Below are 17,172 nucleotides of genomic sequence, written 5' to 3'. Positions count from 1 at the left end.
TCTATGTTTCTTTCCATAAAGGAAAGAAAAAGGCCAAAACCTACAGTTAATTTACCCAACTAACAAGTATTACCTGTGAAACCAAAGCCTTACTTAGCTTATTGCTCTGTGCCACAGACCCCCATCATTGACCTGAAACTATTAAAACCACACAAATGAGCCACAGTGCTGCACTGGGCGGCATGCTATAATGATCATGGGCACAGTAGTTTATTTAGAGTCGACACCCACATGCACCCCCACTGCTGCTGTAAATACAAAAAAATAGTCTCTAACAAATGGACTATTTACTCTTGTAGTGGCCATGGGTTTTAGGGAGTTCAAATGAAAGAACATGTTTTTAAGTTCTGAGAAGAACTGAGAGATAGAATAATGATTTTTTGATTTTTTGACATATGGAAAGTGGCCAGCCCTATCCTTTGCCGAACAACTATTTGGCTCCATTGTACACATTAAACTTTGATTACTATTGCAGGTCACTGGGGGAAAATGAGGTGCACGCTAAAACACTTTGACAGATGGAGCTATTTTTGTATCTTTGTCTGTTATGCTTGTGTGATTATGGTTTTCTCTTAAAAGGTCGAGGATGGTAGCTTGTGGACATGTTCCCCTCTAGAGAGAGGCATTCAATGACAGCAGAACGGTGAGAGAAGCAAAGCTTTTTACTCTCACTCAGACATGTCTCGGGATGCACTTTCAACCCGCTGTAATATAAATGAGAACAGGAAGTGGGCTGGATGACCCGGAGGTCCTTCCTGTATGTCAGCTCTCTCCTATAGCCATGTAAACTTTGCCCAGGGACTGAAAACTCACCAATAATTCATTCAGAACAACATTCGGAGTGATTGCTACTTCTACTAATCTACTGAGAGCACAGTGAATTCCAGTGTAGTGAATGCAGCTTTATTCTTTGCTTCAGTTCATTAGTGTACCATTTTCAAATTCACACAAACGCAGGCTTCACCCAGACAGATATATTTGGACATCATAAAAAAGCACAAGGATCTGCTTACATGCTCACTGTAAGCAGTATTCATTAATACCAGAAAACAGAGGGGGATCTTAGCCAACATAATAGCAAGCATTTCACTATCCTATTACATGTGATAATAGGCTGAGGAGGGCCAATAGAAAAGACAACTGAACGGGAAAATGGCAACAAAACACAGCCCAGCAGCCTCACTCTACGCCCTGCACAAACATCATCACAGACATTTGTGTGTGTGTGTGTGTGTGTGTGTGTGTGTGTGTGTGTGTGTGTGTGAGTCAGCTGGCTGGCTTGACTGCCGGCTTTTCACTAAATAGGCGATGAGGAAGACAACAACGGCAAAGAGCCATGTCAAATCGTTAATCCCTTAAATTCTTCAGAAAAATGGGGAGTGAAATATAAAAACTATAGGACATTTAGCCCTCCAGGCTGCAAATGGCAGGACCCAAGGATTACGTACCACTGTGCTCCTAATAGGAGAGGATAATGAAAACTTAGAGGTGACGTGGGGCCCTGCTGTCATACGAAATAACAGCTTAATCTAGGTCCCTTTGACGCTGTGTCACTTTAGTCCTCTCCCCCGTCTTCCTACCTCTTGCTCTGTTTGCTTCTGAGTGCGCCGTCTTTTCTGTCTGGCAGTTATTTACCCTGACTATTAATGTGGCTTTTTCAAATACAGACACAAAGGGAACATTAACATCAGAATGAAGGTGGTGTTTGAAAGTGGAGCAGCTGCCTGCTCTCACTGTCTCTGCTTATTAGTCATGTAAACATAATCAAAATCATGAACAGAGCAGTCGGGTTTTCAGAGAGCGTGTTCACAGTGACTGTGTTTTGACTACCTTTTTGAGCTGAGTTTTTTTTTTGTCAGTCCTTCAAACTGTTTCTATACATACAGAGCCACCAAAGCAGCTGAGGACACATGGGCAAGGACTTAGCAGGTGTTTAAAGTTTTAGCACATAATCCCAACAATGTACACTGGAGACACAGAGGGAAGGAAAAGAAAAAAAGTTAAGTTGAACCGCTTCTGAATGTTTTATAAGGTGCCTGAGCCTGGAGGATAAGTGAGACTGACATTGGCAATGTGAGAGAAGGAGGGGGAAAGACCGAGCGCGGGAGAGAGCGAGGAATTATGCAGAGAATTCAGATGTTCCTCCTGACGTGACGAGCGTGCGGCGTTTATCCCGGCGTACTGTAGATGTTACTGTAGCACTCATTTATGAGCCTTATTCTGTGAAGCGTCTACATGGGAGCACAGGGGAGAATCTGAATGCATCCACCCACAGGAATAAAAGAGGGGAAAGAACACACAACTCTAAATCAATCCTCATCCATCTGTCTGTGTGTATCAATGTCCTCCTACAGCCCTGTGCTTATTTACAGGTTCTGAAATGAGGACTGCACATTCTTATTCTTTTTGACTGAACTTAATCAAATCAAACATCTGGGACAGTTTTGTAAAGCACACAGTATTACTGAGGATTAAGGCATTTTCTGTTTATCAACATGTAGAATATTAAATACACATTTTTTTTTTTAATTTCTTCTCTGAATAGTTTAAAGCAAAAACAGGAACAGTAATGCCAATCTAATTTGTTAATAAGCTTTTCTTTGTTGACTTTGCAGAATGATATTCACCTTAAATCTTATTCATAGAATTTAATTAATAGATTGGACACATTACTTTTCAAGTAATGCAAGGCCCTCACACTGCTACAGGACATTATCGGCTGTGTGCTGTGTTACCTGCGCAGCAGCAGTTTCGGGTGGTTTTTGCTCTCCAGGTTGCGGTCGATGAGGTCCGACAGCAGGTGCTTAAGGACGTCGGTGGCGTACTCCAGCCGCCCCTGCAGGGCCGTCATGATAAGTGAGGCCACGTTGCCGCGGTCCCTCATGGAGAAAGATCGCTGCATCTCCAGCGTTCGGATGAAGGTGAGCAGGAACACCTTGTTGTTGATGAGCTGGCCAAACAGCTTCAAGGCCTTCTCCACGTTCTGCTGGCCATTACCCGACACCTGGGCAGAGCAGGGAGGAAGTGTTAGTGTTAGTTTATAGCACTCATTTAAATAATAAATGCCTAAGTAATAATTAGAATAGTAACGAGCTGAGTTGTGTTTCCATCCTGACCTTGTCTCACACAAAATAAAGATTTTTTCCAAAGGCACCAAAAACCCTCACTCATGTTTCACTTGGGGCAGACAGAAGTTTCCACTCATGGTGAGTAACTGAGAAGATCTTAATCAATTATTGACCCAGGTCTGTTAAAGAGCATTGTACCCTGAGTTAGCTGCCATTTCACTTTCAAGTCAAATGTCAAATAAGCTGCCAGTGTAAGACAATCCTGACGAGACAAAACTCACTGTCCTTGTTTCTGTTTGTCCACATGTCACTGTTGTTCAGAAGTTTGGGTCTAAGGTCAGAGGCCTGTACAAACTGCAAAGCCTCCCGAGGCAGATTTGTAAAATTGGGATATATGAATACAACTGACATGACTTAATTTGGGTTCTTTTGATACGAAAGCCTGTCACAAACAAAATGCCTCACTTACACAACTTACTGATCACCGTGGAAGGGAAGAGACTAGGTCTGCAGCCTGTTGATTATTTTAGTAATCAAGTATTCTACCAATTACTCCGTCTATTAATCGAGTAATCAGATAAGAATTACTTTTGTCTCATTAAAGAATAAGACATTAAGAAAACAACAGAATACATAACAAAAATATAGAATATAGAAAATAGAACAAAAGAAATGAATGAATAATGAATTGGTTTCCTTTTGAGAAAAATCAACATTTTTATTGTGCAAATTGCTACAATATTATCTGTCAAAACTAAACCCATTTAGTAAGGTTAAGCATTAGGCTGGTTCTGTAAGGCTAGTTCTGTTTTACAATAGACACACTGAACGAGTTTTCTTTTTTTTTCAGTTTGAAATGATCCAAAACTTTAGACAATTGATGTAGTTTTCTCTGGCTTGTCTCTTCACCTCACTATATCAACGGTGTAAGCGAAGAATGTTGTGCAACTGTAATAATCATTCGTGCAAAACACGTTGACTGCTGAGCCGTCATGTGGATTAAACAAAGCTTTGATGCAAAGAATTTGCCTTGATGACTTTTATTAATCGAGTTAAATGACGAATCGTTTCAGCCCTTGAGGAGACTTTGCCTTTGAATTCCAGCATCCAGAGCTATTCTGATCTGAACCACCACCCCCTCTGCCTAACCATCCCCAATAAAGCAATCCCAACCTGCCTCACACACAAGCAACAAACAGAAAGCTGCACCTCTATCGTGTTGAATCTCTTTATCCCTGATAGCGGACACCAACTCTGTGTGGTACACATAAAATAAACTCATTTCCCAACACTCCTCTGGCCCCATGAAGAGGAGCAAAAAGTGTGAACCAGCTAGTTTTTTCCCCCCAGTGGAAGGACCCACAGTCCTGCCTGAGGACTGGGAATTACTCAGTTCATTACTTCTCATACTGCAGCCACTGGTGGATGAAATAACCATGTGCTGGGACCCTGTTTTCCATGAGGGAGCTTGCATGTTAGGTGCACATGTGTGTATGAGTGTACGCTGCCCGGCGTGATCGGCTGTGTGTATGTGTGTGAGACCAGAGGGTAGAAAGGATAAGTGGCACGCTGGCTTCCTTTCCCCCCTCGAGCACTTTGCTGCTTATGGAGGTTCCCCTGCAGGGGGAGTGGGCACGGCGAACACACTTTACCCACTCTCTCCCCATCTCTCTTTTTACCTCAGTTTGACTTTCTCTTGCCCTTTATTAACACTTTTGCTGCTTGTTTCTCTGTATCTCACTACCTCCAGTTCTCTGAGGACGGGGTGATCCTCTATGCCAGGGAAGAGGACCCTCATGGCATACGTCCTGTAGTCCAGATGGGGGATCCCAGCTCTGTCCAGGTCACTGGTCAGCTCATTGATGTCTGTCTGTAGCTCGGCAAAGGCTGGGAGAGAGGGAGAACAAGAGAGAGAGACCAGTTTGAGTGACATACAGCACATAAATAAAACTTCTTTAATCCCCACGGACCAAATTTGTAAAATCCGTCTTATCTTCATGGTATTTACGACCATTATTATAAAGGGGGGAGTTAGAGCGTAAGATAGTCTTCATGTCAGAGAAACTCAATGTTTCACATCTCTCCCCTAAAAAAAAAAAAAAAAAAATCTCTCTCTATCTCATACACACACGCACACACACACACACACACACACACACACACACACACACACGTACCCCGCCACTTCTCACTCATTTTTATCTACCAGCCAGTAAATTGGCTGTACCTAAGGCCCCAAAGAGTGTGTGTCATCTCAGTGTGAGGCTGCAGGTGAGCACTAGTTAATTGGCTCCATCCTGACTGACTCCTGTTCAGGCTCATGGCGCAGTTGCTCTGCTTCGCCGCCCTTGGGGGAGGCTCCCTGTCTGCAGCCTATCACAGGAGCAGCAGCAGTCCCCTAACACCCTCCTCAAGACTCCACCATCTCCAACCGGTCTTATCCCTCACCTCCTGGCCCCTAGCCCCCTGTGACTGCTGGCTTTACACACTGACACATGGGCTTAAAGGCACACACGGGGTGTATGTACTCATAAGGAGGGACCCAGGTACCATCTAAATCTACCCTGCAGGGCAGTATACTCCTAGCCACTGCTAATGGTTAAAACATTAATCTCCTCCTTTCCCAAGGCTGCCTGGGTATGACTGATTTCCCCTGTTTTCCTGCTCCGTCTATCTGCCAGCCTGTCTGTCTAACTGTCTGTCATTTGACCACTCTGGAAGTTTGCTGCAGCAGTGTTTTTCACTGCATAATAACACGAGAAAAGCCACTCAGGAGTAGCTGGAGGGGATAAATAATAAGGTCCTCTCTGGCTGATGAAATCCCCTGAACGCTGTCAAACACAAACTGTGCTTTTTGCTGTCGCAGTGATTGGCTGTAATGACCCCGATGATGACACCAGGGGTCAATCAGCAGTGTTTATTTGAAAGCGTTGATGTGAAAAACGATGTTACAACATGGAGGGGTTGTTGAAGCACTACGGGTCAGCCCGGGGTTATCTGCGGTCCTCCCACTGGGTAGAAGTCCAAAGGTCAGGTGGACTACTGTGCCCTCTTTTAACCCTGAGCCACATGGGCGGAGCGTGTTTCAAAGTAGCTGCGTGTTAGATAGCGTTGCAGGGGTAAACTTAGCAGGACTAAAACACAACAGCATGCACAACTACACAGGTGCAGAAACACACACATCTCATAAAAACATAAATGAGGAATTATCCCTCCAGTTAAGACGCGAATAAAAACGCAGTAAACATAATGTGTTTCTCTCGCTGGGTTTTCTCTAATGAGAAACTCTGTATTCATGTGTCAGCTTATGTAGGTGTCTGCACGCAGCATGCAAACTAGAAAGCAGCAAGAGGTGCAGGGATTCACTATGTGACCAGACAGGTCTCATGCAGGGTTAACTGACTGGATCCGTGTGTTGTGGTATGTAACCGGGATGACTCACTGACCCAGATTTGGAGAAATTTTCACTGCATTATTTAACGCACACAGAGAAGTGTTAATTTACTTACTGTACTATATGCACAAATAGACATTTGAGCCTTTTATGTGATTACAGCCTGCACAAGTGAAACACATTCCCCAGCCCTGTTCAACTGCAGGAGTGATAGAGCAGCCTTTCAAATTAATGGCTGTAAATGGATATTCCAAGCAAAGTGGACCCATAATCATGCTTGCTCTATGACCTGGAATCTTAACAGCTGGCTGCTGCACTCGATCTTTATGTCGGCTTCCCTACTCTTAACTCTAACCTTCTTTGCACTCGAGGGCAACCCGCGACTCCAGGTTGTCCATTTGCATCTGCAAGCGCTTGAGGGTGAGGTCATTTTCGCGTGACTTCCTCTTGTAGGCAATGAGGACGAGGATGACGATGATGAGGAGGAGGCCTCCGCCGGCGGCGATGCTGACGATGGCCGGAAGAGTCAGCAGGCTGTCCGACATGATGTGGACCGCGCCGGGAGAAACGTGGAGACCACCCACTTGGACCTGTGGAAAGACGGAAAACACACACACACACACACATTACACATCTACACCACTTGAAGAGAAAACCCTTAAAAATAAAACACAAAGAGGCATAATTTGCACATATTTCAATAAAATATGATCAGTCGTTAGCGAGATCAATCACATGATAACTGATATACAGTCATGCTTAGGCCAGGTCTTGGAAATCCCGCCAAAACCTAGGTAAATATTGTCTGCCGAAATTGATACCGAGTGCAGACACATGCGGCCACCTACACACTGACGCTGAGAGGGAAATAGTCTGGGGCTTGCACTCAATAAGTGAGCAGGCAACTAAAAATAATTGCAGTGGATTCTGGCAGGACATTTTGACAGCTATAGCACACTCATGCTGTTCTCCCTTTGACCCCTTTCCTTCAGCTGAATGAACAATGACGAGAGCATGACTGAAGGAGTTTAGAGGCCAACTATTATGAAGAAGAAATAACACATACATACATAGGTGGGGAGCAGACATTTTGGAAGACAGACACACAAACGCAGCACATGTACAGACAAATACTGACCATGACTTTGTATTGTCCTGTGAGGTTGGGCGGCTCGCACAGCAGCTGGCTCTCAGACACAGTGACGGAGCAGGGAGTCTCTCCAATCAGTACCGTATAGTTAAGCTTCACCCCTCCTGATGCTGGGGGAACCAGGTTTCTGCCCTGTAGGCATGTTGAGATGGACAGAGAGAGGGTGTGAAATTAGAGGGAAAAACTCAGACACACAAACCACATGGCTTGATGGAAATTTGAAAAAAACCCACAAAGCAAATATGTCACCTAAATACACTGTAAATTAGATCCCCAGGTTTGAGCACAGCTGGGGCCAAATAGGACTCCATACTGAGATCAAACAAGGTGAAGTGTTTCACAGAGGCGGGGTTGGGATGAAAGAATATAAAAGAGTATAATCCTCAATTAACTCTCAGTCTTCAAGTCACAAGACTTCTTAAACCCAAATAATGAAAGAAACAAAAATATCTACAGTACATTTTTAGGTTATGTTGATATCCAGAGAGAGTAAACAATGGTGAGCAAAAAGTGGAGTCAGGCAACGTGAATGAAAACGATCTCCGTCCAGACGAGCTTTTAGCTCCGTATCAGAAATCATCTGCGTCCATACTATAACACCCGAAAACACACGCATACATGACCATTCACATATACTGAGTATGTGCGAGTCGGTGGAAGCAGATCGTCTACTCTTCAGTTTATTAATTGCAGAAAATATTACAAATTAGGAACAACAAAGGCTGTTGTAGTGTTAAAATGCAGAATTTAAATGCACAGCAGCAGCTAGCAAAGACAAAAGGTCAGTAATGTTTGCATTTAGTCACACATGTTGCTTTAACCACTGGTAATCGAGGCCGGTAAGACCCAATCAGGGAGTGACCAATAGTGTCTACATCATTGTTTCCAAAGGTCTCCATTTTGGCCCATCCAGACTATGGCTACGTCCACATTTATACATTTTCATTTTAAAGCAAAAACTGTAGATGAACAGTCATGTATGAATGTGTTGTGAGGTGTGTCAGAATGGACGGAGATCGTTTCTGATATGGCGCTAAAACGGTTGTCTGGATGGAGATTGCTGTGGGAAGCAACCCTGGAGTTTTCAACCTAAAATAGGGCAGGAGCGTTTCCAAAAGTCTACATTAAGTAGAGTAGTGTGGACGGCAGGCGAAAACATACGAAAGAGATTCGTTTTAAAATGAAAATGTATTAGTGTGGACGTAGCCTCAGCGTCTTTCCCAAGGACAAAATGATGAATCTGTTGTAAACGTTCTGATCCCTTCTGATTTAAATACACTATTGAATATGTCCTTTACCTTGAGAATGATGGGCGAGCCTGGTTTCTGTTCCAGGACACCAGTGGTGCTAAGGGGCTCAAAGTAAGGGTTTGGGTAGTAGAGGAGGTTGGTGTTGTTGTAGACCAGCAGTGCCTGGACGTTGTTGAAGATGAACCCAAACTCGTCAGCGTGCTTCACCGTGTCCAAACCTGGATGGTATTCCGCCATCAGGGAGGGGGCGAAGCAGCTCATACTGGTGGTGTTCAATACTTTACACACCTAAGGAAAATGAACAAACAAGAAGAAAAAAAAAAGTGTGACAAAAAGAAATCCACTTTTTGAGACACTACTGGGGATGGGTGTTGCACTCAAACCGACACATCATGTTATGATAGCCTGAGCAGCCCTGAAATGAAACAAGCAATATGATTCAGTCATCTAGGATAAACTTCGACAGTTCAGCACAGCTAAGATGTTTGGTTTTCTTTTTCTCTGGCTCCGAAATAACACACCAACTTTCAAGCTGATCCTTTGGAAAAGCCCTCTGTTTGTTATAACCTAAAGTGTGATCTTAACTGAAACACAGTGGTAGCAACATGAACCCTGCAGGGAGCTCACCAGCCTAATAACTGGCATATAAAATCCTCATTCTGTGCGCAGAAAAAGGATTTATTGTCTGTCATTAAATCCATCTTTATTGGAGAGGAAGCCTCCATAAAATCGGAAATAAATTGCTGCTACTGCTTCACCGAAAAACACTGGAGGACACAAAGGATGGAGGCATTGCTTCTCTGTTTCCTCAGGTAGAGGTTGAGCTATGGCTCTTTTATTACTTCTCTCCGGTTTGCCCAGATGAGAGACCTGTCTTCCATCTATCCTCACCCAGCTCAGCTCTGGAGGGAAGGGGAGAGAGGATTGATTGCTGCACAGCACTCTGCTCAGAGAGGTTTTTATCTTCTTTCACTCCCTCCCAGCTCTCTCTCTGGGGAAGAAACTTAATTAGAGGTAAATATCATCAAAGCTGCTGAACACTAGCGACTGCCACACCTCCAACCTGTTGTCTGCTCCTGCGGAGAAAGACGGGGAGATCGATGCAAACTCGTTCTGTGTAGGCTACACCAATTGTGTTTTGCCAACATGGTGCAAGGCGAGTTGCGGGAGTGTGACTGTAGAAGGTGGAAGGAGGGACTGGTCTCCTTACATACTTTGCTCCTGGGTATAGATTGTAGAGTGTTTGTGTGTTTTCACCATGTAAAGCACTGAATCTAAAGGAAGAACTTGGGTATAATGTGTTTAATGTGTACATGGTTTTCAGCTGCAACTACTGATTATTTTAATTATCATTTCACTGGATCATTCTTATCATTCAGCCTTTCATTAGCCATAGCGCTTATTCTCTTAGGGTCACAAGGGGGTTGTAGCCAAGCCCAGCTGACATTAGGTGAGGGCGGGGTACACCATGTACAGGTGGCCAGTCTATCACAGGGCTAACATATAGTAATTTAGAATCGCCAAATTAACCCAAAATACATCTCCTTGGATTGGAGGAAGCTGGAGTCTGTGGAGGAAATCGATTGATTGATGGACAATGAATCAGTAGAAATTTGTCTTTGGCTTCTCTCCCAAAAAAGTACAATAAAAATACATACAATTTGCATAACACAATACTCATACATGTACAACATATAATAATGCAGGTAGCAGCAGATAGGTTAAATAAATACCAGAGAACACAACTTATAGGATTGGGGCCTTGAATCAACAGCCGGATGGAAGCAGACAGAAGCAGTGGGCGTAAGGTACTTGCAACTTCCCGTGTACATCACTGTCAAATGTATTGCAAAGTAGCTTTTGTGACTTGCCAATCACCTTCCCTGCAATGTTAACAATTTTAGAGCTCTAAACCAGGCTCCTGTGTGCCATTTCAACACAGGCATGAGGACAACATGCAGACTCCACACAGAAGGGCGCTGGACAGCCAACATGTTCGAACACCGGAACCTTCTTGCTGTGAGGCAACAGCACTAACCACTGCTCCAGCATATTGTTATCATTTGTTCTGTGAAATGTCAGAAAACACAGCAATTTCCTGAAGCCACAGTTGACACCTTCCAATGTCTTGTTATGTTTGACCAACAGCCCCAAACCCAAAGATATTCAGTTTACAATGATATAAAACAGAGTGGCAGCAAATCCTCACAAGTGTGATTCATTTCCTGTCAATGAAATAACTGATTAATTGACTAATCGTTTCAGCTCTATAACACTTAGGTCTATCCGGGAGTCAGCAAAAAATAAAAAATTAAAAAAAATTCCAGATTAATGACAGAAACACGATTCAAACTTTCACAGCAACATATAAAGCAACACTGCTCCACCGTTCTGTAGCTGCACTACAAGGCCTGAATGCTCCGTAGCAGCTTTCCCTGGTCTTGTGACTTTTTTTTTTCTTTAGAATTCGCACTTTACAAGCTACAGTAGCAGAGTGTGACAAGAGCGAGACGATAAGCCCTTTTAAAAATAGAAAGCACAACCAGATAGGACTCCTGACACACTTTCACCAAGTTTAGGTTGTGTGAATTCACATTAACCGCTGAGAAGTTGCAAGAAGTGATGAGAGTTTCTGAAATTTTTTACAGAGGCTTTACAATGCATGGCTTCACGCTTCACTCTAAGCCAGAAGTGACTAATGAAATAAAAAAAGCATTGTTCTAAAATTGAAATATACATATATACACAAGCCATACTGATAAAATAATTACTAATAAAAGAATGTGTGATCCCATTGGTGTTCACAGTATAACACCCACTCACTGCTTTGTAGAAAAGACAGGGCATTAATAAAGATGAATTAAGATTTTTGTTTCCCATAATTTACATACAGCAGTTAGGAATTTTACCCTCTTATACAGTGTGTTCCTCTGATCAACAGGGGAATCAAAAGGTCTAATGGCTGCCTCAAGTTCAAGTGAAGTTTGATGTGACTGCTTTCTTACCGTTGGCATGGCGACATGTCATATAGACAGGCCCAGATGCTCCGGCAGCATCCTTGTGACTGTCACGTTGGAACGGGAAGGCATTTGCAAGTCAAGCACAGTTCTGACTACCATCTGCTCTGCCTGAGATGGATACTTTTTTCTACACTGTCCTCACTGTCTCTCTCTCTTTTTTTTTTTTTTTTTGGCTTAAATAAATCCTTTCCTCCGTTGAGTCCTGTCAGGATAGAAAGCTGCTGCTATCATGTAGGATGTTTTGCATGAGTGAGTAAATAGCGATGGGTGAATGGGACATTGTGGGATTTAGTAAAGGAAATGGGGTATTTGGGTTCCTATGTAGGTGGGGTAATAAATGGCCATATTTCAAAACACTGTGACACCTTTGCATGGCATCTGCCTTTCATTAAACGTATATTAAGTACTTTTTTTAAATTAATGTACACTTCATTCTGTTGGGACTACAAAAGGATTTATAAGGATTACAGGATTCTGAAATACTCTACTGAATCACAAGATTATTTTCTACCACTCCTTCTATTTCTCAGCAGAATGCTATAATATGCAGTCATGACATTGCACTGCACAGATTCCAAACAGCATTGTCTATTTTCACCCTCTATATCTAGCACATGACAATACATACAAAATTTTGTATGTTGCCAATACCAAATATACAATAGAACATCCAGTCCTTCAGGGCACGTGGAGAACGAAGCTACACATTGTTCAGCATTGATAAAGTGAATTGAGGTCAACACACAGAGAAAATAATTGGAATCTTGGCCTCATCTGTCTTCTTTCTCCAGTGTTGGATGGAGCCAGGGTGTTTGAAGGCAGTAACACTCCAGCCCCTCTGGCTGAATACATTACCGTGATCTACTGCGCTGCTAAAGCCCACTCAACCATTCAAAGGTCTTTGGCCAGGGTAGCAGTGAGAGGGTGAGGGAGAGAGAGAGAGAGAGAGAGGGATAAGGGATAAGATGACCTGACTGTGGAGATGTGCGTAGGAGAAATGCGAAGGGTCAGATAGCAAAAGGTCATCTGGAGGCTAGCGTTCGATAGCTAGTGCTCTGCTCTTACTTTGTTACTCCTACACTTTCTCTATTTCCCTTCCTGCCTGCTGTTCCAACCAACTGCTAATACTGGCATTTATTCTAACTCCAGCTCCATCCATACAAAGTCTATGAGGTATGTTTTTTTTACTCTGAGATGTTGCGCCACACTGGGAGTGAAAAATCATCTGCTTGTGATGAGGGTGTGACTAATTCCAATCATGCTCTGTGAGCGCCGCTCCACGCGTTATCGGCTTCTTTTTCTTCTTTTAAAATCAATACCCAGACCTACATAACAGAGATGTCAAAGAGGGAAAAACGTGGCCAGCCCTTCAGACTGCGGGGCACTCGAGATGCCATGATGAGATTCAGTGAGCCGCTGATACTGTTGAGATGAGATGTATGGCATTTTAAGACAGATGCATACAGCTTAGAATATAAAATCATTTGTGAAGTTTTGAGTGTGCATGATCAGTACTTGTGAAACTGATCAGCGCCGTCCTCTAACGCCCAGACAATCAGCCCGATTGTCCTAGAAGTGATAGCTGCCTGGCACACCCGATGCTGAACACCATCTATGATAAGCAGCAGCTCTAAATGTGACTGATGTGCCAAGCCTGACACTCAGCCCAGGTGTCTTAAGTGTGGCAAATGCAGCAGATGAAATCTTTCTGGGACAGGGAAATGCTCCGGAGCTGGAAAATAACCCTTTTTAGCTTTAATCGAGATTATGATAAATGTTTCAATTGTGAATCTGGTGACAGATACAGAGCGCTCCACAAAGAAAATTGTCTTTTTTTTTCATTCCCGGTTTCTTTGTGAATCTGTGCAGGTGACACAAGGGAGGGAAAGAAGAGAAGCAATTTAGTGGGAGACAGGTGATCATTTGAAGGCTGGCTGACAGACAGCGGCTCTTATTGCTATAGGCTGCGCTGCTGTTTGCCTTCCTCCAGTGACAAAAGGGGGGAAAGGGGAAAGAGCGGGGAGATGGGATGAAGGATGGGTAATTGTAACCTTAGTATTTAACAGGAATTCATTCTCTGTGGTTGTGAGGGGCAATCAAGACAGTGACACGGGGTTCGCTCTGCAAGGCACTAGGTGGGGAGTTAGAGCTGACGAGGCTGGGTGGAGATGAACAACTCTCTTTCAAAGCAGAGGAAACTGACAAATCAGACAGCGCGGCACCCACACACACACGAGTCAAATCCCATTTCACCAGGTCTCCAGCAGTCTCTCAATCATCAAATGTTTTTTTTTTTCTTCTCTACACATAAAACAGAGCAAAGATCTGTCTTTTACTTGTAATTACCAGGCTTTCATAACTCACAAAGGTCTTTTAGGGAAACCGTGTCCTTACGTGGGGAAAACATTGTAGCATAAAAACCCCAGGGCAGAGATATATATATATTTTTAGCAGAGGAACATTCACTAAGCAAGTCAGACACATAAGGCCAGTTTTAGACTACTAATGCTGGAGATGGGAAGTTGGACTGCAGAGGGGGAGGAAGCATGTTGGGACAAATCTGTGTTGAATTCTGAAAGTGAGGGATGGCATTGAGGAGGTTTTCATGCATCTTTTGAGATTCTCTAAATGAGATGTAAGATTTACGCAAGTTTTTTTGTACCAGGTTGGCAACTGGCGGCCCACAGACCAAAACCTGGCCCACCAGCATTGAACTGGCAGTGTCACATTTAACTATCATGTCCAAACAGAGAATCTGCCCTCACCTATTGAGAGCTTTTATTCTGAAACGTTCCGCCAGAAGTTAAAAAGATTCTGTTGCTTACTTGACAAACCTCTGAAATAGACAAGAGGCAACGTGTGGTATGATAAAATAACACTAGTTCATTCAAACGTATGTGTGACTGAGGGCCACAGCGCCACAGATTTGGATTCACAAATTTGGAGTGGAGTGTGTATATGCAGGGGGAACTTGTAAAATTGCCAGATTTATCTTTCCAAAGCAAAGCCTTTACCAAACATTAGAGCAGCAGATCACAGTTGGAGTCAACCACACGGGGTCATAAATAAATATAACAGGTCACAAGATGATTACCAGGGTTGTAATTAAGAAAATCTAGAGTCTCTTATGCAAAAATTATGTTTATTCTTTGGGATGTTCTTTCTAATCTTAGTTTTTATTTTTTGTCCTCCCAGTGTAGAAACATTTAATAAATGGCTCCTTACACACTATCATGCAGTTACACGCAGAGATAAGCATTCAGTAATGCATTTCTCAACAACTTTAACTCCTCCTGTATTAAAGTTGACTGAATGTTGGCATAAAAACAGATAATAAATGACAACATAATATAACATACACTTGTAATTATACCTCGTTGGAGAAGGATAATTTCTGACAATTACTGCTTATTAATAAACTCTTTTCATGTAAAATCCCAATTGAAAAGGTTGGGAACTGTTATATTAGTGTGTGTGTTGTGTTGTGTCAGTTCAGTGTGTGTGAATGCAGAATGTGTGTCACACTGGATATGCTTTACTGAGCGCAGAGCACTATTCTTTTCCCTGGTCTCCTCTCTGATTCCTCTCACTCGCCATTCTTCCCACTCCTCTTTAGTCCATCCATCTGCTCTCCCCACCTTTCCCCAGACCACGGAGGAGAAATCCCATCCTCTTAATTAAACAAGGACCCCCAGGACAGGGGCTCAAAAGCAATTTGTAACGATTTCCCGCAGCCAAGACTTTGATTATACAGAGGCTCTTTATGCTGACCAAAGACTTCTGACCGTAGTTAATCTTCCATTGAAAGCCATTAGGATTCTCCTTGCCCCTGATCATGCACACCTCTGACACCCCCCCCCACTGACCTGCCCCCCTCCTCCCCAAAACTCCACTGTCCTCCAGCCGGCTCCATTACTGCAAATCCATACAGTTTGAAAATCTGACTTTTCCTCAAACAAGAGAGGGAAAAAAATGTTGTTCAGGGTGACTAGAGTGGCAGCAAAAGAACAACAGGGCTTAGCAGGTGGGGGCTGGGGTGAGGAGCTGAGATTTAGCCTGAAGAAACTTTAGAGTAAACTCTTAAATACTACACGCAGACCACTCTCACTGCCGGCTGCATTATTCAGATGCTAGCTGGAGCGCTGGAGACGACTGAGTTCAAGCGGAAGTTAGGGAAGCGTGGGGAGCTGCAGGGGCTGTTAGGAGAGATAGCACCTTTTTTTTTGTTTAAACCCAAGCTAAACATCACTTAGCTCGCTTGCATAGTAGGATTTAGTGAGTCCTGTAGGAGCTCGTTAGCAGACATTATCCAGCATGTGTACGTAGTAGATGCACTAGGAGCATTTTCTGGTGCACATACAGCAGTTGCTCTGTGGTTAAGACACTGTATCAGTTCTTACATTGACAGACTCTCGGCCAGCGTATTTGACTCGGATCCTGGGCTCCTGAACCACGTCCAGATTGGTCCCTGTGACCATCAGAGGGGTGTGGCCACTGGCAAAAAAGGACAAAGGAAAAGACACAATTCATTATGTTTGTCAAATGTCTTCTCATTTCTCTGTCTTGGTTAACATTCAAGAGGAAAGGAAAAGGGAAGAGAGACAAAAACTAGAAGAAAGACCAAATCAGAATCAGAATCAGAAAGAGAAAACAAGACAGAACAATGTCCACGAGCAATTCTCAACTAAACTTTCTAACCCTTCACCATCAGTCCAAAATGAAAAGCATCGACTCAACTCCTCATCCTCCCGTTCTTTTGGGAGATAATAAGCCTTTGGAGTGGAGGATGGTTAAAGATGCTTCTTAACCGACTTCACTGCCTACAATCAGCTGGTGCAGCTTTGTGTTTTGAAAAACCGAGGCAGCTCGAGCATATAAGGATGCACCGGTGGTCCTGCGCTCCACAACACAGCAGCACAAACAAAACACGTAAACAAAGCAGGAGGGAAACGGCTGGATGTGCGGCTCGCCCTGCAGCTGTTTGGGTTGTTGTTGACGTTTGTTGTTTTTGTTGTTGTGGCTGTCAAATGTGGCGTGCTGTATAGAGACGCCAGGCTAGACTAATAGACTAATAAATGTTGGATGGGTGTGTGCTATTAGGCTGTGGGTTCACTGTGGCACTGTGGAGAGTGAGTTACTGTAGATGGACCTTGCGCTGTCTATAGGCTCAATAAATTATATACTCAGCTACTGTGGAGACATGACTCATACACTGACTGCTCTTCCCTCTGTCTCTTGAAATACAATATCTATTATTATTATTATTATTATTATCATTATTAAATCATAT

The 17,172-nt window shown here is 43.3% G+C and overlaps 1 protein-coding gene across 5 annotated transcripts in view; it reads right to left on the bottom strand.

Moving 5' to 3' along the window:
* The window catches only part of plxna2 (plexin A2), a 298,677-nt gene that overhangs the window by 27,844 nt on the left and 253,661 nt on the right, over positions 1-17,172 (bottom strand). For all 5 annotated transcript variants that reach the window (XM_071477215.1, XM_071477217.1, XM_071477214.1 and 2 more), the window contains 6 exons: positions 16,283-16,376; positions 8,911-9,150; positions 7,601-7,744; positions 6,818-7,052; positions 4,813-4,955; positions 2,736-3,004 (listed from right to left, as the gene is read on the bottom strand). In XM_071477215.1, coding sequence (XP_071333316.1) covers positions 2,736-3,004; positions 4,813-4,955; positions 6,818-7,052; positions 7,601-7,744; positions 8,911-9,150; positions 16,283-16,376 — 1,125 coding nt within the window. The remainder of the gene's footprint in view (positions 1-2,735; positions 3,005-4,812; positions 4,956-6,817; positions 7,053-7,600; positions 7,745-8,910; positions 9,151-16,282; positions 16,377-17,172) is intronic.

The sequence above is a fragment of the Trachinotus anak genome, unplaced genomic scaffold (genome assembly GCF_046630095.1).
Source record: "Trachinotus anak isolate AG129_WGS33_773 ecotype Australia unplaced genomic scaffold, CSIRO_AGI_Tana_v1 ptg000004l, whole genome shotgun sequence".
Taxonomy (NCBI): Eukaryota; Metazoa; Chordata; class Actinopteri; order Carangiformes; family Carangidae; genus Trachinotus; species Trachinotus anak.
The sequence above is the reverse complement of the archived record's forward strand: the minus strand, read 5'-3'. Positions and strand labels throughout refer to the sequence as shown.